At 33.3% G+C, this 25,949-nt stretch overlaps 2 protein-coding genes across 2 annotated transcripts in view; both read left to right on the top strand.

Moving 5' to 3' along the window:
* LOC127725485 (leucine-rich repeat transmembrane protein FLRT3-like) overlaps positions 1 to 25,949 on the top strand; it is a 235,926-nt gene that overhangs the window by 112,366 nt on the left and 97,611 nt on the right. The window lies entirely within an intron of this gene.
* The window catches only part of LOC127725480 (monocarboxylate transporter 10-like), a 36,067-nt gene that overhangs the window by 5,167 nt on the left and 4,951 nt on the right, over positions 1 to 25,949 (top strand). Inside the window, exons 2-7 of the mRNA XM_052232490.1 lie at positions 261 to 396; positions 4,165 to 4,218; positions 9,486 to 9,756; positions 11,740 to 12,347; positions 22,446 to 22,812; positions 25,065 to 25,171. Coding sequence (XP_052088450.1) covers positions 9,498 to 9,756; positions 11,740 to 12,347; positions 22,446 to 22,812; positions 25,065 to 25,171 — 1,341 coding nt within the window. The 5' untranslated portion in view covers positions 261 to 396; positions 4,165 to 4,218; positions 9,486 to 9,497. The remainder of the gene's footprint in view (positions 1 to 260; positions 397 to 4,164; positions 4,219 to 9,485; positions 9,757 to 11,739; positions 12,348 to 22,445; positions 22,813 to 25,064; positions 25,172 to 25,949) is intronic.

Genomic DNA, 25,949 nt, shown 5'->3' with positions numbered 1-25,949 from the left:
CAAATCCTGTTGAGGGAACAACATAATATGAACAAAAGTATGCTTCCACTTAAATCTAATCATTACAACTTTGAGATGAGTATATTAAACTACATTTACTTGTAGTTAACAGAACATCTAGACTCTATGAAACTCAGAGCTGTAAAGTAAAGTAGATATTGGTAAAAAAAACGTACGTTTGAAAAGGGGATGGGGTTTTTGGTTAGTAATTAAATACAATGAATAATATCTGAATATGTTTATCATTTATTTGTTTGTAGATTGTAACACATCCAGAGTCCAACATTCCAAGGTGTAGTTGTTATTTTATTTGTACTAGGATGCACAAGCTACTCATAGTAACTTATATTAATACAGTACACATGTAGGTGTAGCATTGGATTTATAACTATACTTGTGAGTAATTTTTAAAATGCTCTTTATTTTAAATTGTTAATAAAAAATATCTTCCTCTGAAACCACAGAACCAATTTCAACCAAACTTGGCATGAATGGTCATTAAGGTATTTTATATTAAGGAGTAGAGCCAGTAAACCCAATAAACAGTCCTGTAAAGGTGTAGTTTTAAATCTTCAATTGTCTGAGTAAATGGAATGTTTATTTATTGCTAAATGTATTATTTTTTTAAAAATATGATAAGACAAATTGTATATCTGCTTCATATATTATTAGCTCACCTGGCCCAAAGGGCCAAGTGAGCTTTTCCCATCACTTGGCGTCCGTCATCTTCTGCCGTCGTCGTTAACTTTTACAAAAATCTTCTCCTCTGAAACTACTGGGCCAAATTTAACCAAACTTGGCTACAATGTCTAAAAATAGAACATAGGGCTAAAATGTAGATTTTGGCTTATATCTCTGAAACCTTAGCATTTAGAGCAAATCTGACATGGGGTAAAATTGTTCATATGGTCAAGATCTATCTGCTCTGAAATTTTCAGACGAATCAGACAATCGTTGTTGGGTTGCTGCCCCTGAATTGGTAATTTTAAGAAAATTTTGCAGTTTTTGGTTATTATCTTGAATATTATTATAGATAGAGATAAACTGTAAACAGCAATAATGATCAGCAAAGTAAGATCTACAAATAAGTCAAATGACCAAAATCTGAAAGGAGCAAAAATGTTCAGAATTATGAGCTCTACCAATTGTCCATATACGTCAAAACTGATAGACAAATTATTATAGGAGTTATTTCCCATAAATGACAAATTTTACCATTTTTTAAAATTTTTGCCTTTTATCATGTTAACTATATATATATGATATTTAGAGAGAAACATGTTTTTTTTCTGTTATGCCTTATATGATTTAAATTATAATAGATAAATAAACACTTTAAATCATAAAAATGATTAGCAAGACAAGATCCATTAAGAAGTCAAATTTTGCCGATATAGTAAGTAGACTATCACTCTTCATAGGAGTGATTGCCCTGATAGGAGGATTTTTTACCCTCTTTTGTGTTTTGAGCAAAAACTAAAGAAGATAGAGAGAAACTAAACAGACTAAAAGATCAGTTATACAAGATCAACAAAATAGAGATTTTCGTCATGAAGTCTATTCTCGTCTACAATGTTGGAGAGTGTCCTTTATTTGATATATATGCACATAGACTAAGGTGAGCGAAACAGGCTCTTTAGAGCCTCTAGTTAATACATGTTATATATTAGCCTGAAATGGAAATAGGTATCGTTTTTGTCTCGCCTTGACGGAGTCAAAAAGCAGGACATGGGTATGCTGTTTCCGGTGTCGGCGGTGGCGGCGGCGTCGTCAACAATGTATTAGTTTGTGATTAGGTCTAGTTCATGGTGAACCACTAGTGTTAAGTCAATGATATTTGGTATGCAGTTGTATTAGCATTGACACATCTCATTACCATGGAGATTATTTGGCCCCGCCCCCTCAGTCAAGGTCTATTGACTTTGAAACTTTTCATAGTTTACATGTATTAGTTTGTGATTAGGTCAATTTATGGGGAACCACTAGTATGCAGTTGTATAAGCATTAGCATATCTCATTTCCATGGAGATTATTTGGCTCCGCCCCCTTAGTCATGGTCTATCGACTTTGAAAATTTGCTAAGTTAACATGTATTAGTTTGTGATTAGGTCAGTTCAAGGGGAATCATTAGCGGTAGGCTAATGTTAATTGGTGTTCAGGTGTATAAGCATAAGCACATCTCATTTCCATGGAGAATATTTGGCCCCGCCCCCTCAGTCATGGTCTATTTACTTTGAAACTTTTGCTTAGTTTACATGTATTAGTTTGTGATTAGATCAGTTTAAGATGAACTGCTAATGTTAAGTCCATGATATTTGGTACACAAATTTATTGGCATTTGCAAGTATCGTTTCCATGGAGATTATATAGCCCCACCCCTGATCATGGTTCATTGACTTTGAAACTAGCATAGTTTACAAGTTAATATTTGTGTTTAGATTTGTTTAAAGGGAACGACTTATTTAAAGTCAATGGTATTTGGTATGCAGTTGTATTAGCATTGGCACATCTCATTCCGTGGAGATTGTTTAGCCATGTATCTTCAGTCATGGTTCATCGACTTTGAATATTTGCATAACTTAATGCATGTTCAAGTATTGCTATTTTAATTTCAACATTTGCATTATCAAAATTGCAAAAAGGCGAGACATATCTCTGTGATAACAGTTTATGTCAGTTTTTAGCTCACCTGGCCGAAAGGCCAAGTTAGCTTTTTCTCATCACTTGGCGTCCTCGTCTTTTAACTTTTACATAAATCTCCTCCTCTGAAACTACTAGGCCAAATTAAGCTAAACTTGGCCACAATCATTATTATGGTATATAGTTTACATAATGTGTCCGATAGAACATTATAAGGGGTAAAATGCAAGTTTTGCCTATTATTTCGAAAACTGATATAAATAGAGAAAATCTGAGAGAGGCAAAAATGTTCAAATTGTTGAGCTCTTACTATTGTCTGTTGAAGTCAAAACTGTCAGATGACTTCTTATAGCACAAATGATCAGCAAGACAAGATCTGTAAATAAGCCATAATAGATGAAATCTTCAGTGGACTCGTTATTTGAATTATTGCCCTTAAATGATAATTTTGAACATTTTTATGCATTTTTTGCGTATTAACTTATGAACTATAATCATGATAATAGATATATAAAAACTTTTAAAAGGAAAAATTATCAGCAGGATAAGATTTACAAATATGTCAACATGACAAAAATTGTCAGTTAACTTTTAATAGAGTTATTCCCCTTTGATGATGATTTGTTCTAAAAAGTGTCCATTGTTGAAGATGCAAGTGAGCGACACATGCTCTTTAGAGCCTCTAGTTGTAGAAATTTGTCATCTTTTTCAACCTAAATAATTTTTATGATTTCATATGTGGTGGCACCCTTCAACTATTAAATTTTTGGTTGAAGAGTAAAGAATTTGGTATATAAAGAAGATTTCAGCAAAAATATTTGGGTGAGAGGTGGCACCACTGTTAATATTTCAGAAAACTGTCATATATTTTGCCAGATTATGCAAAGGGTCACGTGTTTACGAAATTCACCTTTATTTATGACCTCACCAATACATCATTATTGACGCCATTGGTGAAATCTTCTTTCATACTGAATAAATTGGACATTTTAATATATATGTTTTCATCAAATTTTCTCAACATTATTATGCAGTTAATCATTTTCTGATTTTTAGGTCCAAAATAATGAGTTTGTGAACCAAATCCTGTGTGTTTTTTGTAACTTGTTACTTCCAATCTTCCAACAATGGCTGCCATTTTTTATCTTGATTTTCTGTAATAATATGTGATTCTGAAACTGAAGTCATAATGTGATGGATTGAGATTTAACATGAATATCCCACTGAGCTTGAAAAGTTGAGTATTCAAAATAATTTGAATCTGTGTAAAGGTTAAGGTGAGAATAGATATCTAAAAGGCATATTTTCATCCTTATGAACAGACTGCTACAATATTACTTTATGTTATGTACATGTATCTAGTGATCCATATCCATATTACTTCCATGGTACATATATATACACATCTAGACAGTTCAGTAATGAGATTAAGGTCTGTCAATATTAATTATATATATATAGTATTACGTGTTTGCAATACAGATTAATGTATTAGTTTATCTGATGATATTATTTCTGTTTCAGGAACATGTAAGGTAGATATTGTATATAGTTATATACAGCTCAAACTAAGAATAGGTGAGTAATAAGATATAATGAACATTGAGTAAAATGTTATATACATGGACATACATGACTTCATTTTTTTTATTGAACTATTTAAATTAAACTTTGGAAACTGGAAATGCTGATTCATTAGTAATTTATAAATATGGATGAAAAATTTTTTAAATGTAAAAATTTAGATGATATCTGCATGAAATAGATTGTAACTCAGAATATCTTTTATTTAAACTATGAGCTGTACTGTTATATCATTTTTATATTTTTTGCTTCTAAGGGGTTCTGGCCTGAGTTTTCCAGGTTTTATTGCAAACGTAAATAAAAATTAAAGTTACAGATGCCTTTCCATTTTGTTTAATTAAGTGAAGTTTTTTTTATATTTTTGGTTTACCATGCAGTTTGCTTTTATAGCTTGCCTTGCATCTTTTCCAATTGTTAAATGTCATATTGTTGTCTGTAAATTTGTATGTATATGCATTTGCTTGTCTTTTTGGTCTTTATTCAAAGGTGATGATATACAACATTTTTATATATATATATATGTTTGCGGTATACCTACCATGTTCTCCGCAAGTTTATTGTTTTCTGTTTGGTATTAAATTAATAATTAAGATCCATGTTACATCTGCTGATCAATTTCTTTGGCAATCGTCAATGGCAGTCAGCAGGGTTTAAGAACATCAGTTGTTCGACCTGTTAATCAAATGCGATTTGTTAAAATATACTTTTCACTGTTTTGGTCTTTTGAAAAATATTGTTTGTGCTGTATTTAGACCCCTCTACCAAGAAATTTGTTTTACATGCACACGTATAAAAATCGCGGTTTTTATCCAATGCAATCATAGGTTTGAACGTTGTTTTCAATTTAGACTTGTTTATATTTTATCGTTTGGGCTTGTATTGTATTTTCCTTCGGGTTTATATGATCCATTCATCCTATTTCGACTCAAGAGTCTATTCTTAGTTGAGGTAAATTATATGGCCTTTCAAATACCGTTTCGATCCCTTACATCACTGAAGAGACATTAATTGTCGAAATTCGGATATGGTGTACAAATTTTTGCACCTCATGTTTGCGGTAAACCTACCATCTTCTCCGCAAGTTTATTGTATTCTGTTTGGTATTAAATTAATAATTAAGATCCATGTTACATCTCGTGATCAATTTATTTGGCAATCGTCAATGGCAGTCAGCAGGGTTTAAGAACATCAGTTGTTCGACCTGTTAGTCAAATGCGATTTGTTAAAATATACTTTTCACTGTTTTGGTCTTTTGAAAAATGTTGTTTGTGCTGTATTTAGACCCCTCTACCAAGAAATTTGTTTTACATGCACACATATAAAAATTGCGGTTTTTATCCAACGCAATCATAGGTTTGAAAGTTGTTTTCAATTTAGACTTGTATACATGTATTTCATGATAAAGTAAAAATGGTATAGAGAACTTTCATCTTCAGACAAAAGTGAACGACATTGAAGTGATATATGTGTGGTTTTATGAATGCTTTGTTATCAATGGTTATGTTCCTCTTCAAGTTCATCATAATAATATTGTAAATTGACTAGACTGTTTTTCGCAGTGTTATTAATTTATGATAATCAAACATGCACCCTATTGTATTCTTCTGACATTATTATATGGTAAGAGTGATTGGAAAAAGGACCAATTGAATCATATATATTACATGTTAATGATTTATTTCATTATTGTTTCTCTTCTGTGGGAACTACATTTGTAAGATGTTGAAAATTACAAAGCTTAACTTAGAAATTTGTTAAGAATATTGACATTATCAGAAACACTAATTTACATTACAGGTCTATATTTATAACTTAACTGTTTGAACTATCAAGAAGAACTGCAAAAAATGTTGTTGTTATATTTTTATATGCCCGTTTACGGGATGTATTATGGTATACCGTTGTCCGTCCGTCGTCAACATGTCTGACATTAACTCAAAAACACTTTAACCAATTTGCATGAAACTTTAGGGAACTGTTAATATCTATTGACATGAGCTCCCTTTCAATTTTTATAAATTTTGGGTATTATGTTTCTAAGTTATGGGGTTTTATTCATTAAAAAAGGGTGATTTTCCAGTTTTTGGACAATAACTCAAGAGTTCTTTGAGCAGTTTTTATGAAACTTTGGTGACTGATTTATATCTATGAAAATAACCTCTCTTTAGTTTTTTTTATAAACTTCTGATATGACATTGAGGAGTTATGGAACTTTATTCTTTGAAAAAGCGATGGGCGTATCATGCGCTCATGGAGCAGCTCTTTATTTTATAACTTTACAATGTATATGGGACAGTCTTGCTTATTTTCACTGATTTTGTTTTAGTTTTAGTTCCAATTTATATATACCTTTCATGGTATTTATCAAGACAGAATTAGGAGTTTATAAGAGAATCGTATTTTGACAAGAAGTGACTAATTTTACCTATAAAGTACATAATTATGTATAACTTATTTTAATGGGCGCGCACCGCTTGTGCCCCGGCCTGTCTGAATTCGTGCATAATGTTGTGAAGCATATATACGTTTCCTGCAAATTTATCTATCTATCTAATTACCAAAAAAGTTTATGTAAGGAAAAGGATTTTCCTCTTTCACATGTGACATCTGTCTCATATTATAAGCACTCTCTTTTTTGTATTTGAATCAAATTGTAACTGTGTCATTTATTTTTTTCATTTTATAATTAATATTTTTATGCCCCACCTACGATAGTAGAGGGGCATTATGTTTTTTCGGTCTGTGCGTTCGTTCATCCATCCGTCCAGCTTCAGATTAAAGTTTTTGGTTAAGGTAGTTTTTGATGAAGTTGAAGTCCAATCAACTTGAAACTTAGTACACATGTTCCCTATGATATGATCTTTCTAATTATAATGCCAAATTAGAGTTTTGACCCCAATTTCACGGTCCACTGAACATAGAAAATGATAGTGTGAGTGGGGCATCTGTGTACTATGGACACATTCTTGTTTACACCAATTTCCCAAAATATTTGTTGAAAGAATAAGATGATCAGCTGTCAACATTACAGTTTCTGGACAAAACGTTTTGAGCCTTAAACAACATTTAAATTGATAATGCCCCAAGATGAGAAAGAGCCTTGATTTTGGGTATATACTATATAGACAAAGGTCAAGGTTGCGGTAGTAACTGATAGACTGAAATGTAAGCAAAGCTTTTGTCTCTTATTGTTTTGCTTTTAATCAAAGGTCCAACTTTTACAAAACTTGGTTTGACAATGCCCAATTGGATAAGGAATGCTCCATTGGATTTTGGGGTCAAATGATAATGTCACAACAGCTATTGATACATGTAGACTGATATTGGGACAATAATTTGGTTTCTTTGTTAAACCTTTTCACCCATATAAAAGTAGCTTGGGAATTCCCCTTTGAAAGAACCAGTTTAAGGTAGTTCACCATGCAGTGGTCCTCTGAACATGTAAATGTGATAGTGGGACCAAGTCTTAGTGTATTATGGACACATTTTCTTGTTAGGGAACACATTCCCTAAACATTTACCTTAGTTTTTGTACAGAAAGTTACCTATGATTGACACAAGAACTTGAATTAAGATTCCAGATCTAGATATATATTAAGTCATTACATGCCTGAGCACTGTTCAGTCACTACACAGTTATATCAGTATAAATTTGCATTAGAAATTACGTAAAACATTGCAGACCCTAAAAGATTTTCATCTTCTAAACACTTTTTACTTTAATTGCAAATTGTTGTAAAACTAAATAATTTTAAGTATACATAATACATGTAATACATGTACATTATTTTTATGAAGAATTTATGGCCTTTATAATCATTCTCAAATTTAATCAAAGTAAAAAAGTACAATAAGTAGATACAATTTTTGTATGCCAATTCTGTATGTCTTTGTGATAAATGCTTCTCAGAATGAGTTTCTTAGCATCCTAGCAAAAATGATTTGTCCAATCACAGACATAAGAACAAAAACAAATGTATGAAATAAAACAATATGATTTGAAAATGTTAAGAAAATACTGCTGAGACTGGGTAACCGTTAAATGAGAACTTATTCACATACAAATGAGGAATTTTAAGCATGATTTTTTTTCAAGAATGTACAATGTTATATTCTAGTTCTTTCCTTGGACTAAAATTACCTATAGTAGTGCAATAACCATTTACTATAACATTGTCTCATTGATTACATGTCCATTTAGCAGATTTCTGAGTTGACCTAATTGTGATATAACACCTGATATAACTTACTTTACTCTTTTGTTAATCAGTCTTTTGGTTATTTGTGTCATTACATTGCCATCTTGTTGACATATACCCCATATCTCCTTTTATTAGTCCCCTACCGACAAAGGGCACGAGGTTTGCACTCTGTCTGTCTGTCTGTCCATCCGTCAGTCCGGCAAATCAGTTTTCCACACTTTTTTTCTTTGTGCTTGAAGATATTGATTTGTAATTTGGTATATAGAGTTATCATGACAAGTTATAGATCAAGTTCGAATTTTGTTCGGGTCTGATGATTTTGTGCAGAGTTACAATCCTTGGACTTAGAAAATTCACTCAAATAATCAGTTTTCCACACTTTTTTTCTTCATGCTTGAAGATATTGACTTGATATTTGTTATATAGTTTACATCATGACAAGTTATAGATCAAGTTAGCATTTTGTTCCAGTACAATGGATTCTTAACCGGTAGGGGACTATGTATTGCCATGCTATACTCTCAGAATGCTTGTTCATAGTGATTTTGATAGAACATATTAGAGGTACCTAGGTTCAAATTCCCCATGAATTTTATTTCACACCAGGGTTATTTGTGAAAAATCTTTCAATCTTATGTTATACTCATAGTATTGCAGCTCATAGGAACAGATTGATCTTCGATAAATAGAAAAAGTTAGTGTAGTTTTCCATAGTAAGAGCTATTGATAGGCAAACATTGTGTTTCAGTGCTAAACAGCAATTTTTAACTTTAAACTAATTTTAAAAGTAGATGATTTACTATTTATTTGCGTTTAATAAATTTATGATTTTGCATCTCCCAAGTCATCAGGTAAAAGGCACATATACGATCATTTATATATTTATTCATAATAGTTTATCAACTAAAAGATAACACTGTAATGAAGTTTGTTTGATGTACATAAATAGAATGTCTGTCTGAGTATATGCAGATTTTTACACTTATAATCAATGTTTAATGTACATATAAAGAATGTCTGAGTACTTGCAGATTTAGTCATATAATTTCTATTTTGTAGACACAAATTGCCATGGAAAGGAGGAGTAAACTTTCTTTTAGCTCTGATGTGGAACAGAAGCAGGCTCTTAAAAGTGATGTAGAGAATGGTTTGACAAGGACAGTTAGTAGAGAGTTCACTCCCCCTGATGGCGGATGGGGATGGGTTGTTTGTTTTACATCAATGTTGTGTAACGGGACAGTGTTTAGTATTATGAATACATTTGGTATATTGTATACTTTCCTCCTGGATGAGTATGCTGCTGGAGATCCAGAGATATCCTTAAAAACTTGTAAGTATGAAAAAAATTCAAAAGGAGGAATAGGACAACTTTTTAACCCTGTCAGTTTGTTTCAATTATTGTTACCAATTTATGTCAAATGTATCTTGTGGTCTGATGTTGAAGAATAACTCATATTTTCTACCATTATCTTGAAACTTCTTGGTCAAATTAGCCAATCAGAAATAAAGTATGTAAGTTGTTGTTTTGAAATGTTCATTTTTTTCAGAAAAAATGGACTAAGGATGAATTTAAAATTCTTTTATGTTGACGAAGGAAAGACAAATCATGGCCAAACAAAAAAGTCTAAATGCCAAGGAAGGTCTTAACAATAGTTTACAAAACACTACACAATAAACTGAAGATAGAGCAACATGAACACGATAAATTTACCACAAAATTTAATGAACTGGCAAATGCAATAAGCGGATTGTGGTGACTTACAATAATTGTCCATTTATGCAGTGGTTTTACGTTTTGTCTGTCATGATAGTTAATTAAAGAATGAGCATTCTAGTTATAGTTCATCACTAAGGATTCAATGTGTAAAGTTCTGTATGGAGACTAATAGTTGTTACCAGTTCCCATTTACAGGGATAAAGGCATTTAAAAGTATAAATTATATGTAAAGTGGAGTAAGGTCACCAAAACTTTTCCACCATATATGTATCCATAAAGATATGACAATAAGGTTAAATTTTACAAACCAGTATTATCTTAGTTGACAGTGTTCAATCATTTGTCCATCTGTTAAGTCATCTTATGTCATATATATCTACATATATAAATAGATCTGAAGAAGCCATATTATCTATATACATAGTGTCAAAAGCAGTATTCAATTTTGATAGTAAACATATTTTACAATCATATGTTTACTTAAATTGATTAGAAATGTGGTCATTTGAAATAAATACTGGTATTAACAATCATATGTTTACTTAAATTGATCAGAAATTTGGTCATTTGGAATAAATACATGTATTTGGATTTGTAGGTGGGTATAATATCCAACAAGTGTGATTGGTCAATTTGCCCAATTGAATAATATACTTTTTGGATATAATTATTCTCTTGCATGGACATTGGCCATGTGTGCTGATGCAGCATTAATTCAATATGAATGAATCATTATCATTTAACCATGTATTATTAAGGTGGAACATAGATGTGAATAAGACTTTACATAGGTGGATTTAGGGAGGGGGCCATGTGGCCGGGCCCCCTTATGTAGCTTCATATATGATAAATGCATGGACTTTTTACAAGTATCACTCCAAACATTGGATTGCCAGGGCCTCCCTTTTTCAGAATCCTAGATTTGCACCTGCTTTATAATTATTTATGATGTTTAATGGCATTTCTACGGATATATTTATATACATTGTTTATATGGTAAACAATATTGTTTTCCTATATGAAAAAAAGGAAAGAAAGACGAATGAATGAAAAAAATATTTAAAACAAAAAACAAACAATTAACTGATTAAAAAGTAGTTTACTCATGACAGTGTTCTCACCAGATATTTCAAATAACACTGGCTTACAGATATTTTTGGATAATTATTAGCATATTGTGTTACTGAAATTGACAGTATCGTTAAAATAAAAAAAACATTTCTGATACAACCAGAGTGAGAATTACAGTGTTATAGCATATTCTTAGCCCTCTTCATGCAAATCTCAAAACCTGTAAGTTGAAGAGAACACCAATTACGATATTCATAAAATTTGATCAAGAAAAACAAAATAAAATAGAACCATAAAAAACTGCATTTATAGTACAAAAAACTGTACAATACATGATGTGAACATGCTGTGACTCTTTACACAGCAAAATTTGAATGCTGCAATAATTAATCTAACCAGTACCAGTATTATTTGCATGAGACCATTTTGAATATATAATTAATGTGCAGTCATGACAATGTATATAAATCCAAAAGAATGAGATTTTTAAGTAATTTCATAATTTCATTTCCTTTTGTATTGCAGCATTTGTTGGTTCAGTATCGACTGGTCTAACCTTTCTAATGAGTATTGTATCCAGTATTCTCAGTGACCGAGTTGGAATCAGACCAACTGCATTTGTTGGAACATTATTTGGCCTCGTCGGATTGGTGTCAAGTGCGTTTGTTACAGAATTAGAATTACTTTATTTAACATTTGGTGTATTCCTAGGAATAGGAGCAGGACTAATTTATTCACCATCACTTACAATCCTTGGTCATTATTTTGACAAGCATATGGGACTAGTTAATGGCATTGTAGCGTTTGGAAGCTCATTGTTTTCCATTATTTTATCGATAGCACTACCATATTTACTGAAAGGCATACAAGTCAAATATACATTCGTTGTGTTAGCTGCTATGTACTTGATTCTGGTATTCTGTACATTGACGTGGAAGCCATTGATACCGAAACAATCTAATCTGGCCGCTTTGACACTTTCCAAAGAGAGTGTAGTTGAACATGTGAACGATTGTTGTGCCTTTGCCAAAACGTTTCTGAACACGAAGATATTTAAGAACAAGGCTTATGTGATTTGGGCAGTATCCCTAGGATTATCTCTGTTTGGTTACTTTGTTCCTTTTGTTCACCTGGTAAGTATCCTTAGGATTATCTCTGTTTGGTTACTTTGTTCCTTTTGTTCACCTGGTAAGTATCCCTAGGATTATCTTTGTTTGGTTACTTTGTTCATTTTGTTCACCTGGTAAGTATCACTAGGATTATCTCTGTTTGGTTACTTTGTTCCTTTTGTTCACCTGGTAAGTATACTGTATCCCTAGGATTATCTCTGTTTGGTTACTTTGTTCCTTTTGTTCACCTGGTAAGTATTACTAGGATTATCTCTGTTTGGTTACTTTGTTCCTTTTGTTCATCTGGTAAGTATCCCTAAGATTATCTCTGTTTGGTTACTTTGTCCCTTTTGTTCACCTGGTAAGTATCCCTAGGATTATCTCTGTTTGGTTACTTTGTTCCTTTTGTTCACCTGGTAAGTGTACTGTATCCCTAGGACTATCTCTGTTTGGTTACTTTGTTCCTTTTGTTCACCTGGTAAGTATCACTAGGATTATCTCTGTTTGGTTACTTTGTTCCTTTCTTTCACCTGGTAAGTATCCCTAGGATTATCTTTGTTTGGTTACTTTGTTCCTTTTGTTCACCTGGTAAGTATATTGTTTCCCTAGGATTATCTCTGTTTGGTTACTTTGTTCCTTTTGTTCACCTGGTAAGTACCCCTAAGATTATCTCTGTTTGGTTATTTTGTTCCTTTGTTCACCTGGTAAGTATCCCTAGGATTATCTCTGTTTGGTTACTTTGTTCCTTTTGTTCACCTGGTAAGTGTACTGTATCCCTAGGATTATCTCTGTTTGGTTACTTTGTTCCTTTCTTTCACCTGGTAAGTATCCCTAGGATTATCTCTGTTTGGTTACTTTGTTCCTTTTGTTCACCTGGTAAGTGTACTGTATCCCAAGGATTATCTCTTGTTTGGTTACTTTGTTCCTTTTGTTCACCTGGTAAGTATCACTAGGATTATCTCTGTTTGGTTACTTTGTTCCTATTCTTCACCTGGTAAGTATTACTAGGATTATCTCTGTTTGGTAACTTTGTCCCTTTTGTTCACCTGGTAAGTATCCCTAGGATTATCTCTGTTTGGTTACCTTGTTCCTTTTGTTCACCTGGTAAGTATACTGTATCCCTAGGATTATCTCTGTTTGGTTACTTTGTTACTTTTGTTCACCTGGTAAGTATTACTAGGATTATCTCTGCTTGGTTACTTTGTTCCTTTTGTTCACCTGGTAAGTATCACAAGGATTATCTCTGTTTAGTTACTTTGTTCCTTTTGTTCACCTGGTAAGTATCCCTAGGATTATCTCTGTTTGGTTACTTTGTTCCTTTTGTTCACCTGGTAAGTATACCTATGATTATCTCTGTTTGATTACTTTGTTCTTTTTTGTTTACCTGGTAAGTATCCCTGGGATTATCTCTGTTTGGTTACTTTGTTCCTTTTGTTCACCTGGTAAGTGTACTGTATCCCTAGGACTATCTCTGTTTGGCTACTTTGTTCCTTTTGTTCACCTGGTAAGTATCACTAGGATTATCTCTGTTTGGTTACTTTGTTCCTTTCTTTCACCTGGTAAGTATCCCTAGGATTATCTTTGTTTGGTTACTTTGTTGCTTTTGTTCACCTGGTAAGTATCACTAGGATTATCTCTGTTTGGTTACTTTGTTCCTTTTGTTCACCTGGTAAGTGTCTTTAGGATTATCTCTGTTTGGTTACTTTGTTCCTTTTGTTCACCTGGTAAGTATCACTAGGATAATCTCTGTTTGGTTACCTTGTTCCTTTGTTCACCTGGTAAGTATCCCTAGGATTATCTCTGTTTGGTTACTTTGTTCCTTTTGTTCGCCTGGTAAGTGTACTGTATCCCTAGGATTATCTCTGTTTGGTTACTTTGTTCCTTTCTTTCACCTGGTAAGTATCCCTAGGATTATCTCTGTTTGGTTACTTTGTTCCTTTTGTTCACCTGGTAAGTGTACTGTATCCCAAGGATTATCTCTTGTTTGGTTACTTTGTTCCTTTTGTTCACCTGGTAAGTATCACTAGGATTATCCCTGTTTGGTTACTTTGTTCCTTTTGTTCACCTGGTAAGTGTCTTTAGGATTATCTCTGTTTGGTTACTTTGTTCCTTTTGTTCACCTGGTAAGTATCACTAGGATTATCTCTGTTTGGTTACCTTGTTCCTTTTGTTCACCTGGTAAGTATACTGTATCCCTAGGATTATCTCTGTTTGGTTACTTTGTTACTTTTGTTCACCTGGTAAGTATTACTAGGATTATCTCTGCTTGGTTACTTTGTTCCTTTTGTTCACCTGGTAAGTATCACAAGGATTATCTCTGTTTAGTTACTTTGTTCCTTTTGTTCACCTGGTAAGTATCCCTAGGATTATCTCTGTTTGGTTACTTTGTTCCTTTTGTTCACCTGGTAAGTATACCTATGATTATCTCTGTTTGATTACTTTGTTCTTTTTTGTTTACCTGGTAAGTATCCCTGGGATTATCTCTGTTTGGTTACTTTGTTCCTTTTGTTCACCTGGTAAGTGTACTGTATCCCTAGGACTATCTCTGTTTGGCTACTTTGTTCCTTTTGTTCACCTGGTAAGTATCACTAGGATTATCTCTGTTTGGTTACTTTGTTCCTTTCTTTCACCTGGTAAGTATCCCTAGGATTATCTTTGTTTGGTTACTTTGTTGCTTTTGTTCACCTGGTAAGTATCACTAGGATTATCTCTGTTTGGTTACTTTGTTCCTTTTGTTCACCTGGTAAGTGTCTTTAGGATTATCTCTGTTTGGTTACTTTGTTCCTTTTGTTCACCTGGTAAGTATCACTAGGATAATCTCTGTTTGGTTACCTTGTTCCTTTGTTCACCTGGTAAGTATCCCTAGGATTATCTCTGTTTGGTTACTTTGTTCCTTTTGTTCGCCTGGTAAGTGTACTGTATCCCTAGGATTATCTCTGTTTGGTTACTTTGTTCCTTTCTTTCACCTGGTAAGTATCCCTAGGATTATCTCTGTTTGGTTACTTTGTTCCTTTTGTTCACCTGGTAAGTGTACTGTATCCCAAGGATTATCTCTTGTTTGGTTACTTTGTTCCTTTTGTTCACCTGGTAAGTATCACTAGGATTATCCCTGTTTGGTTACTTTGTTCCTTTTGTTCACCTGGTAAGTGTCTTTAGGATTATCTCTGTTTGGTTACTTTGTTCCTTTTGTTCACCTGGTAAGTATCACTAGGATTATCTCTGTTTGGTTACTTTGTTCCTTTTGTTCACCTGGTAAGTATCACTAGGATTATCTCTGTTTGGTTACTTTGTTCCTATCTTTCACCTGGTAAGTATCCCTAGGATTATCTCTGTTTGGTTACTTTGTTCCTTTTGTTCACCTGGTAAGTATCCCTAGGATTATCTCCGTTTGGTTACTTTGTTCTTTTCTTTCACCTGGTAAGTATCCCTAGGATTATCTATGTTTGGTTACTTTGTTCCTTTTGTTCACCTGGTAAGTGTCACTAGGATTATCTCTGTTTGGTTACTTTGTTCATTTTGTTCACCTGGTAAGTATCCCTAGGATTATCTCTGTTTGGTTACTTTGTTCCTTTTGTTCACCTGGTAAGTATCCCTAGGATTATCTCTGTTTGGTTACTTTGTTCCTTTTGTTTACCCGGGAAGTATACTGTATCCCTAGGATTATCTCTGTTTGGTTACTTTGTTCCTTTGTTCACCTGGTAAGTATCCCTAGGATTATCTCTGTTTGGTTACTTTGTTCCTTTTGTTCACCTGGTAAGTGTACTGTATCCCTAGGATTATCTCTGTTTGGTTACTTTGTTCCTTTCTTTCACCTGGTAAGTATCCCTAGGATTATCTCTGTTTGGTTACTTTGTTCCTTTTGTTCACCTGGTAAGTGTACTGTATCCCAAGGATTATCTCTTGTTTGGTTACTTTGTTCCTTTTGTTCACCTGGTAAGTATCACTAGGATTATCTCTGTTTGGTTACTTTGTTCCTATTCTTCACCTGGTAAGTATTACTAGGATTATCTCTGTTTGGTAACTTTGTCCCTTTTGTTCACCTGGTAAGTATCCCTAGGATTATCTCTGTTTGGTTACCTTGTTCCTTTTGTTCACCTGGTAAGTATACTGTATCCCTAGGATTATCTCTGTTTGGTTACTTTGTTACTTTTGTTCACCTGGTAAGTATTACTAGGATTATCTCTGCTTGGTTACTTTGTTCCTTTTGTTCACCTGGTAAGTATCACAAGGATTATCTCTGTTTAGTTACTTTGTTCCTTTTGTTCACCTGGTAAGTATCCCTAGGATTATCTCTGTTTGGTTACTTTGTTCCTTTTGTTCACCTGGTAAGTATACCTATGATTATCTCTGTTTGATTACTTTGTTCTTTTTTGTTTACCTGGTAAGTATCCCTGGGATTATCTCTGTTTGGTTACTTTGTTCCTTTTGTTCACCTGGTAAGTATACTGTATCCCTAGGATTATCTCTGTTTGGTTACTTTGTTCCTTTTGTTCACCTGGTAAGTATTACTAGGATTATCTCTGTTTGGTTACTTTGTTCCTTTTGTTCATCTGGTAAGTATCCCTAAGATTATCTCTGTTTGGTTACTTTGTCCCTTTTGTTCACCTGGTAAGTATCCCTAGGATTATCTCTGTTTGGTTACTTTGTTCCTTTTGTTCACCTGGTAAGTGTACTGTATCCCTAGGACTATCTCTGTTTGGTTACTTTGTTCCTTTTGTTCACCTGGTAAGTATCACTAGGATTATCTCTGTTTGGTTACTTTGTTCCTTTCTTTCACCTGGTAAGTATCCCTAGGATTATCTTTGTTTGGTTACTTTGTTCCTTTTGTTCACCTGGTAAGTATATTGTTTCCCTAGGATTATCTCTGTTTGGTTACTTTGTTCCTTTTGTTCACCTGGTAAGTACCCCTAAGATTATCTCTGTTTGGTTACTTTGTTCCTTTGTTCACCTGGTAAGTATCCCTAGGATTATCTCTGTTTGGTTACTTTGTTCCTTTTGTTCACCTGGTAAGTGTACTGTATCCCTAGGATTATCTCTGTTTGGTTACTTTGTTCCTTTCTTTCACCTGGTAAGTATCCCTAGGATTATCTCTGTTTGGTTACTTTGTTCCTTTTGTTTACCCGGGAAGTATACTGTATCCCTAGGATTATCTCTGTTTGGTTACTTTGTTCCTTTGTTCACCTGGTAAGTATCCCTAGGATTATCTCTGTTTGGTTACTTTGTTCCTTTTGTTCACCTGGTAAGTGTACTGTATCCCTAGGATTATCTCTGTTTGGTTACTTTGTTCCTTTCTTTCACCTGGTAAGTATCCCTAGGATTATCTCTGTTTGGTTACTTTGTTCCTTTTGTTCACCTGGTAAGTGTACTGTATCCCAAGGATTATCTCTTGTTTGGTTACTTTGTTCCTTTTGTTCACCTGGTAAGTATCACTAGGATTATCTCTGTTTGGTTACTTTGTTCCTATTCTTCACCTGGTAAGTATTACTAGGATTATCTCTGTTTGGTAACTTTGTCCCTTTTGTTCACCTGGTAAGTATCCCTAGGATTATCTCTGTTTGGTTACCTTGTTCCTTTTGTTCACCTGGTAAGTATACTGTATCCCTAGGATTATCTCTGTTTGGTTACTTTGTTACTTTTGTTCACCTGGTAAGTATTACTAGGATTATCTCTGCTTGGTTACTTTGTTCCTTTTGTTCACCTGGTAAGTATCACAAGGATTATCTCTGTTTAGTTACTTTGTTCCTTTTGTTCACCTGGTAAGTATCCCTAGGATTATCTCTGTTTGGTTACTTTGTTCCTTTTGTTCACCTGGTAAGTATACCTATGATTATCTCTGTTTGATTACTTTGTTCTTTTTTGTTTACCTGGTAAGTATCCCTGGGATTATCTCTGTTTGGTTACTTTGTTCCTTTTGTTCACCTGGTAAGTGTACTGTATCCCTAGGACTATCTCTGTTTGGCTACTTTGTTCCTTTTGTTCACCTGGTAAGTATCACTAGGATTATCTCTGTTTGGTTACTTTGTTCCTTTCTTTCACCTGGTAAGTATCCCTAGGATTATCTTTGTTTGGTTACTTTGTTGCTTTTGTTCACCTGGTAAGTATCACTAGGATTATCTCTGTTTGGTTACTTTGTTCCTTTTGTTCACCTGGTAAGTGTCTTTAGGATTATCTCTGTTTGGTTACTTTGTTCCTTTTGTTCACCTGGTAAGTATCACTAGGATAATCTCTGTTTGGTTACCTTGTTCCTTTGTTCACCTGGTAAGTATCCCTAGGATTATCTCTGTTTGGTTACTTTGTTCCTTTTGTTCGCCTGGTAAGTGTACTGTATCCCTAGGATTATCTCTGTTTGGTTACTTTGTTCCTTTCTTTCACCTGGTAAGTATCCCTAGGATTATCTCTGTTTGGTTACTTTGTTCCTTTTGTTCACCTGGTAAGTGTACTGTATCCCAAGGATTATCTCTTGTTTGGTTACTTTGTTCCTTTTGTTCACCTGGTAAGTATCACTAGGATTATCCCTGTTTGGTTACTTTGTTCCTTTTGTTCACCTGGTAAGTGTCTTTAGGATTATCTCTGTTTGGTTACTTTGTTCCTTTTGTTCACCTGGTAAGTATCACTAGGATTATCTCTGTTTGGTTACTTTGTTCCTTTTGTTCACCTGGTAAGTATCACTAGGATTATCTCTGTTTGGTTACTTTGTTCCTATCTTTCACCTGGTAAGTATCCCTAGGATTATCTCTGTTTGGTTACTTTGTTCCTTTTGTTCACCTGGTAAGTATCCCTAGGATTATCTCCGTTTGGTTACTTTGTTCTTTTCTTTCACCTGGTAAGTATCCCTAGGATTATCTATGTTTGGTTACTTTGTTCCTTTTGTTCACCTGGTAAGTGTCACTAGGATTATCTCTGTTTGGTTACTTTGTTCATTTTGTTCACCTGGTAAGTATCCCTAGGATTATCTCTGTTTGGTTACTTTGTTCCTTTTGTTCACCTGGTAAGTATCCCTAGGATTATCTCTGTTTGGTTACTTTGTTCCTTTTGTTTACCCGGGAAGTATACTGTATCCCTAGGATTATCTCTGTTTGGTTACTTTGTTCCTTTTGTTCACCTGGTAAGTATCCCTAGGATTATCTCTGTTTGGTTACTTTGTTCCTTTTTTTCACCTGGTAAGTATCCCTAGGATTATCACTGTTTGGTTACTTTGTTCCTTTTGTTCACCTGGTAAGTATCCCTAGGATTATCTCTGTTTGGTTACTTTGTTCCTTTTGTTCAGCTGGTAAGTATCCCTAGGATAATCTCCGTTTGGTTACTTTGTTCCTTTTGTTCACCTGGTAAGTGTACTGTAACACTATTATAATCAGTTGTTTAAACTAAAGCTGCAATTAATGCATTTTCATATATATTTGAAATCTGAAATCTTGCACTTTTCTTTTGTCATACACTAAATGAATGATAAACTCTTAAGAGCACAAAGAAATTTCAAGGACATATTTTTGATTAAGTAACAATAAAGGATTTTTGAAGGACATACCTCAGATCTATATCTGATCATAGCCACACCTAGTTATGTCCCATATTTATTTCACATGAAGGATTTAATATATTTTGGTAACGTTTACATACATGTACAAATGTATTTAACATATTTTTAAAAGACCATGCATTCATCATGTTGTACATGTGGACCACCTTTCGTACAGGACATGATTGCACTACCTTTCACACTAGTAACCTACATTTAGATTTAGATATTGGCTGTTAAACAAATGTATCACTCACTTGAAAGGTCACTGACCATTATAATGAATAAAGACTTTAAATTTCCAGATACGATAAAAAACTATTCTACCTTTGTCTACTGTGATGACCCATTTATAAGAAATATATTATTTGGTGTAAATTGTAAAATGCATACTTTTGTACCATTTACAGAAAAGTTCAAATGTAAATTAAAAAAAAGACCTATTTGAGGATTTCAGCACTTATATTGTGAAAATAACCAACATCTGGCATTTTTTTTTCTAAACTGAATAAAATGTTTTTTTGAGAAAGATGATTTTGAATTAGAAATTCATTACTGAAATTCTAACTAACCATATTAAAAATGTATGTATGCCATGGCCCTGAACTATCACATAATCATGTAATTCAAGTCAGTTGCTTTTTATCAGAGTAATAATACATTAACATATCAAGTTCTAAACTGACATTCTCTATCCAACATATTTTAATCATGAAATTTGAGAAGCATGAGCAACTAAGTACAAAAGCATTTTTTTTTATATTTGAAAAAAAGTAAAATCATTGTCAAGTGAAAATCTGTCTAAACCAAAAAAAAAAACTTGTTTATAATACCGGTAAGTTGATCATAATAGATCTTGATTTTCTTGTTTTGGTAAGATGTATTTAAGTATAAACATGAAAAAGAATAATTATAAAAAGAAGATGTGGTATGATTAATGCCAATGAGACAACTCTCCACAAGAGACCAAATGACACAGAAATTAACAACTATATGTCACTCAGTGTTCCCTCCTGCCCTAAATAGAAGGGCGGCCCGCCCTTGGTGCCCTTACCCCCGCCCTTCTGCCCTCCAAAGCAAAAGAATGCACCCCTCTGCCTTTTCAAAAAAATAAAATTTCCAAATTTCATGCCTACCGGCGTTTCATGTAAAATTGTTACCTGATTGTGTAACACTAATTAACTGACAATGGGATTAAGTTAAATACCTAATGCTTTGGCAGTTTTATCACCTTTGTTAATGATTGTTTACTGCTAATTAGTGGATTTAAGATAATTGAACAAATACTAGATATTTAATACAGAATGAAATGTCCACATGTTATCCATTTGTAATGTTTATGTACAGCATGTACACCTGAAAAAATTTATTTCAGTAGGCATAACATAAAAAATAAAATCTTAAACAATTTTAAAGGCATACATAGTTTTAACTTAATTGGTAAAAAAAAAATGTTTTGTTTCATAACCATGAGTATGAATTTAAAGAAGAATCAAAGAAATTTGTACTTTGAACATAACAAGATTCACTTCCTGTTTTACTTCTTGTATTTTATAATCCTCCTGACATAAGAGCACTCAACAATCTTATTTTTAACAATGATGGAGAAAAAAGTAACTGTTTATACCTTCTGCAATATATTATTGCATCAATATAATATGATCATCTCCTGTCTAACCTGTTATATTTATAAAACTCCTTACTGAGGAGCACTTTGGTGTGCACTTAAAAATACTTTTTTGTAACAATTCAAATGATAATAAATTACTCTCAATAACATATATACTATATGTTTGAACAAGTAATTTAAATGTAGATAATTTAATTACATTAAACATTCAATTTTGCATGTATAACTCCATCTTTCAAAACTGCTTGTCTATTTTGGTATAAGTTATTAAACATTGAAATTTCTGATGACTATTTTCCTTACCAAATGTACAAGTTTGTTTAGATTAACATCAAAATGATATGCTTTGCTTCATGGTATGATAATTTGATAAAAAAAATTCTTATTGGAACCAACATCAAGAACACATTATTTTTTTAATATGGTTTAAATACAACTAATGGTCTCCAGCTGAGCCTAGCAATATTCAAGGTAATTTATACACTGTCCAACATTGCCCTTAAAATCTAGGTTATAACGCTAAAATGCCCTTTCAGACAACTAGCACCCTTCTGCCCTGAGATTCAAGCTGGAACACTGTCACTGTATGGCCTTCAACAATGAGCAAAGCCCACACCACATATGAATGTATACATTTGTACTCCTGATTAGATTTTTCATATGTCTGTCTGTATGTCCAATGAAATTTTTCAGGAACAACAAATCAAGCTTCGTGTGAGCATTAAATAAGAAGGGTTGTCATATCCATTGCTTATCAACTTTTTATATACAAAATACTTTCATCTTCTTGTGCATTATTGCCATATATGGTATCAAGCTTCATGTGAGGATGCTATAACCTTGTTACATCCATCACTGTTATAAACATCCTGTTTACTGAACATATATAGTGATGGTATCATAAGTGAACAATAACTCACAATAAATCTTTGAAGAAATGTGTGCAATACATAAAAATGTGTTTTTTTCATTGCAGGTTAAACATACCAAAGATTTATTTCCTGGTGAAAATGGAGCTTTCTTGATCACATGTACTCAGATTACATCAGCCATTGGTCGCCTCGTATTTGGCAAGGTAGCAGACTTGAAATTTGTAAATCGTGTTACAATGCAGCAAGTAGCGTTCTTGGTGATGGGTGTGACTACAGCATGCATCCCTTTTTCGTCAAGCTTTGGTGGTCTAATAGCTATAAGTCTGGTCCTAGGATTGAGTGACGGAGTATTTGTTTGTTTGATTGGTCCCATAGCTTTTGATATTGTTGGACAGTATCAAGCATCACAAGCTATTGGATTTTTGCTGGGAATATTTGCTATACCTTTCACTATTGGACCTCCAGTGGCAGGTAATTGGGTGTTAATTAACTAAACTTTTTCTTGTTACTAAGCAGTTGACACATGAAATATCAAGACCAAACTATTATGCTCCTATTTATGTTACATTTGTAAATCTTTTATTAATTATAACAGGAAAGATAAAATCAAATTTAGATCGAATCAAATGTTCCGGCTTTTGGTGGCACCTTATTTTGTCCCCAGCGTAACGTGTTGTGGGGGACATGGAAATACCGGGCGTCCGTCCGTCTGGTCATGATCTAGAGTTATGCCCATTTACAAATTGAAAAATTGCTGAATTTTTCGTTTCCGTTTTCTTACTTTAGTTTGCCTCCATCAAATGTTATGAAATGTATACACAATGCTTATTACCACATACTGTAAATTCAGAAATTATTGCGTGCATTTATTATTGCGATTTTGTCATTTTAGACTAAATTGCGATTTTAATTTTTACGATTTTGAGAAAAATCATGTTTAATTCATATAAAATATTTCAAAATGCGAGTTTAAATTATTGCGTTTACAACTCAGTCGCATTTTTCGCAATAATAAAAACCTCGCAATAATTTCTGAATTTACAGTAATACAGATCAAGTTCGATATTGGGTGGCCTCACTTTTACAATTCTTGAGTTATGCCCCTTTATAAACATTAAGATTGCTAAATTTTTCGTTTCCGTCCTCTAACTTTAGATTGCCTCAACCAAATGTTATGAAACTTATACATAATGCTAATTACCACAAAATACAGATCAAATTGGAATTTTGGTGGTGTCACTTTTACCGTTCTAGAGTTATGCCTGTTTACAAATGGAAAAATTGCTGAATTTTTCGTTTCTGTTCTCTAACTTAAGTTAGCCTCAACCAAATGTTATGAGACTTATACACAATACTTATTACCACAAAACTCAGATCAAGTACAAATTTGGGTAGCGTCATTTTTACTGTTCTTCAGTTATGTCCCTTTATAACTGAATATGATATGCAAGCGGGGGCATCATCTGTGTCCCATGGACACATTCCCCATTTATTTATTATTTAATCTACCAATTATCATGATTATTATTCATCAATTTATTTATTCATTTACATTTTTTATATTTTACTTTTTATTACAATATTTATGTTATGTTTTGTCTCTCAAATTATATTAATTACCATAAGATAAAAATAAATTATCAAATGCCCAAAAAGGCGTTAGCCAGGGACAACCGTGCGAGACCCTCTTTGGTAGTCAAAGTCATTAAAACCCCCCCTCATCATCGTCATCTTATACCTGTAACAAGACCTTGATATAAAAGAGTTGCAGCATAAAATTCAAACATACCGTAATCAGTTATGCAGGCAAGACATTTTAATGTATTCACTCTTTTCAACTATAGATAGGTAGTGATTATCATTGATAATAGTTTCTTCTGGTGTTCATTAGAAAAATAAGATGATGTTGTATGATTGCCAATGAGAAAACTCTCCACCAATTGACCTAGAAGGTTAGCAACTATAGGTCACCGTATGGCCTTAACAATGAGCAAAACCCTTACTGCATAGTGAGCTGTAAAATGCCCCAAAATGATAAATGTAAAATAATTCAAATGAGAAAACTAACGGCCTGATTTATTTAAAGACAATAAATGAAAAACAAATATGATGAACAGCAACAAACAACAACCACTGTATTACAGGCTCCTGGCTTGGGACAGACAGGTTAGGGGAGGGTTGAGCGCTCATAAACATGTTTAACCCCGCCACATTCTTTATGTGCCTGTCCCAAGTCAGGAGCCTGTAGTTCAGTGGTTGTCGTTGGTTCATGTATGTCATATTTTTTTTCATAAATTGTTATATCATAAATTAGGCCGTTAGTTTTCTCATTTGAATTGTTTCATATTTTTCATGTCAAGGCCTTTTATAGCCGACTATATGGTATGGATTTTTCTCATTGTTGAAGGTCGTACGGTTGTCTATAATTGCTTACATCAACTTCATTTGAACTTTGGTAGATAGTTGTCTCATTGGCAATCATACCACATCTTATTTTCATATTATATACATGTACAAACATGTTTGTATGGGTAGTTATAAAGTAGCTTTCCATGCAGCAGGTGCCCCTACTATACTTGATGATGTATTAACTCTACATTACAATATTTGACAGGTGCTCTGTATGACAGTATGGGTAGTTATAAAGTAGCTTTCCATGCATCAGGTGCTCCTCTGATACTTGGCCTGGTGCTATATTAACTTTACATTACAATATTTGACAGGTGCTCTATATGACAGTATGGGTAGTTATAAAGTAGCTTTCCATGCAGCAGGTGCCCCTCCTATACTTGGTGCTATATTGATGTTCCTTATTCCTAAGGTCAAACAGGTAAGTCAGTTCTCTTATAATATTTGTGCTATTATACTTACCAGTGCAGGGTTGTCATCTGGTTTAAGAATAATAGGAGATAAAGGAAAACAAATTTTTTGAAAGATTTAAAATTCTGAAGTCATTCACAGAATGGCTTTGTCAGTGTCCACACATTATAAATTAGTAATAGACATTTGTTTACGTTTATTAATGAATAGCTGAAACGGGCATAAATTACCTTCATGTATATGGAAAATTTGCTTATTTTCCATAACAATTGTCAAATATATTCAAGATTGTAGAGATCAATATGGTTTGACAAAGGTTATTAAGGAGATAAATATTATTGTAAGATTCTGTTTATTAACATAGATAGGAATGACAATACCAATAATTTGAAAAATAGTTTTAAAAGGCTATACACTCTTAAAGATCAGTTCAGTGACAAATTATCAACAATTTAAGCTTATTGAATAGTATGGTCAGTGACATTTGTTTGATATAATAGATGAAATATACGTTTAGAACAATAACCTGTTTTATCTACCTTAAAATGAAGACTTGTTATTGATGAAGGGTAAATTCAGTGAAAACTTGATAAGATGAAGTACAATATGTCAGAGAAATTATAAAGAAATGGTAAGATGCTTAGTTTGCCTAACCCCTTTCGGAATTCTGCGTCTGAAACAATTTTCTTTATTGCGCTCCCACAGAATCCCTTATTAAGCCCTATTAAATCTATTTTGGAAAATTTTCACCAATGACCTGACCTTGAACTGGTGCTTTTTGCCTACAG

The sequence above is a fragment of the Mytilus californianus genome, unplaced genomic scaffold (assembly GCF_021869535.1).
Source record: "Mytilus californianus isolate M0D057914Y unplaced genomic scaffold, xbMytCali1.0.p SCAF_15, whole genome shotgun sequence".
Lineage (NCBI taxonomy): Eukaryota > Metazoa > Mollusca > Bivalvia > Mytilida > Mytilidae > Mytilus > Mytilus californianus.
Note: the sequence above shows the minus strand (reverse complement) of the source record. Positions and strands in the feature narration are given on the sequence as shown.